The 2,364-nt window shown below is 41.9% G+C and overlaps 1 protein-coding gene across 1 annotated transcript in view; it reads left to right on the plus strand.

Moving 5' to 3' along the window:
* The window catches only part of LOC115160869 (transmembrane protein 163-like), a 92,863-nt gene extending 92,127 nt beyond the window's left edge, over window positions 1–736 (plus strand). The window contains exon 8 of the mRNA XM_029711354.1: window positions 576–736. Coding sequence (XP_029567214.1) covers window positions 576–636 — 61 coding nt within the window. The 3' untranslated portion in view covers window positions 637–736. The remainder of the gene's footprint in view (window positions 1–575) is intronic.
* Window positions 737–2,364: the final 1,628 nt, after the last annotated feature.

The raw sequence follows: 2,364 nt of genomic DNA on the forward strand, positions 1-2,364 counted from the left end.
ATTTTATACCCATTATCAACTGTATTCTATTATATTCTATTTTATACCCATTATAAACTGTATTCTATTATATTCTATTATATACCCATTATATGTTGTATTCTATTATATTCTATTCTATTATATACCCATTATAAACGGTATTCTATGATATTCTATTCTATTATATACCATAGAGAGGGGTATTCTATTCTACTGTATCTTAGTCTATGCCACACTGACATTGCTCATCCATATTATTATATATTCTTAATTCCATTCCTTTACTTAAATGTGTGTGCATTGTTGTTCATTGTTGTTCATTGTTAGATATTACTTGTTAGATATTACTGCACTGTCTGAGCTAGAAACACAAGCATTTTGCGACACCCGCAATAACATCTGCTAAACACGTGATTTGATTAGCCATAAATAGGAACACATATTGACACGTGCACATATGCACACACATTCCCCCATGGGGATAATAAAGTATTTATCTTATCTTACATTATACACAGTCAATCATCTAATGTCTTATGACACATCTTGTCTGCGCTTGTATCCCACAATGTATCTATCTTCTCTCCCTCCAGACTGCTGCTGGACATGGTACCCCGGGTGAGACAGACCAGGAACTACGAACGCTTTGAGTGAACGCTCCTAGGACCAGGGTTACACCTGATGCACCCCCTTCCCCTCCCCGCCCCTCCTCTCTTTCTCTTTCACACACACACACACACACACACACACACACACACACACACACACACACACACACACACACACACACACACACATAAGCACACACACACACACACACACATAAGCACACACACACACACACACACACACACACACATACACACACACACACACACACACACACACACACACAGGCCCTAGCCTGGAGAGACTCTGAGGGCAAAATAGTAAAAGACATTATGATGTTGTTGGCGTGTTGGCCAACCTCTCAATCAAGGTTTTCCCACCTAGCCACCCCCTTCTAACTATTTGTCTTTACCTCCTGTCCATCCTTATTACTATCCAGAAGGAGGGAATGAAGAGGGTGAGAAAAAGGATTAAGAAGAGGTTGGCATTAACGGCTGGTCCAGAGAGATCAGCATTTGTTTGCCATGTGTATCTGAACCCACTGCTGTTGCTAAGCGACCTAGAACCCCTGGCATTTTAAAAGGCACAAGATCCTTTTCATATTGCCCAAACCTTTTTTATGTTCCAACCCTGATTAGTACGGGGGGGGGGGGGGGGGGGGGGGGGGGGGGGGGGGGGAGTTCACGGTTCACAGGAGAAAGCCTGTTGTAGACCATCCACATAAACTTCTGTGACTTTTAAAATCCCTATGCATTGTTAGAAATTTATAATGGGTTCTGGGTGGAATCATGCCACTACTTTCTGCCCTTGTCTGTTTTCACAGATCTCTATGGTTCTGTGTGTGAGTCTCCATTGCTCTTTGAGATTAGAAGCTACAGTTGAAGTCCTAAATTTACATACACTTAGGTTGGAGTCATTAAAACTTGTTTTTCAACCACTCCACAAATTTCTTGTTAACAAACTATAGTTTTGGCAAGTCGGTTAGGACATCTACTTTGTGCATGACACAAGTAATTTTTCCAACAATTGTTTACAGACAGATTATTTCACTTATAATTCACTGTATCACAATTCCAGTGGGTCAGAAGTGTACATACACTAAGTTGACTGTGCCTTTAAACAGCTTGGAAAATTCCAGAAAATGATGTCATGGCTTTAGATGCTTCTGATAGGCTAATTGACATAATTTGAGTCAATTGGAGGTGTACCTGTGGATGTATTTCAAGGCCTACCTTCAAACGCAGTGCCTCTTTGCTTGACATCATGGGAAAATCAAAAGAAATCAGCCAAGACCTCAGAAAAAAAGTTGTAGACCTCCACAAGTCTGGTTTCATCCTTGGGAGCAATTTCCAAATGCCTGAAGGTACCACGTTCATCTGTACAAATAATAGTACGCAAGTATAAACACATGGGACCACGCAGCCGTCATACCGCTCAGGAAGAGATGAAGAGTACTTTGGTGTGAAAAGTGCAAATCAATCCCAGAACGACAGCAAAGGACCTTGTGAAGATGCTGGAGGAAACAGGTACAAAAGTATCTAGATCCACAGTAAAACGAGTCCTATATCGACATAACCTGAAAGGCCGCTCAGCAAGGAAGAAGCCACTGCTCCAAAACCGCCATAAAAAAGCCAGACTACGGTTTGTAACTGCACATGGGACAAAGATCGTACTTTTTGGAGAAATTTTTGCAAGCCAAAGAACACCATCCCGACCGTGAAGCACGAGGGTGGCAGCATCATGTTGTGGGGGTGCTTTGCTGCAGGAGGGACT

This window comes from Salmo trutta, chromosome 24, assembly GCF_901001165.1.
Source record: "Salmo trutta chromosome 24, fSalTru1.1, whole genome shotgun sequence".
Lineage (NCBI taxonomy): Eukaryota > Metazoa > Chordata > Actinopteri > Salmoniformes > Salmonidae > Salmo > Salmo trutta.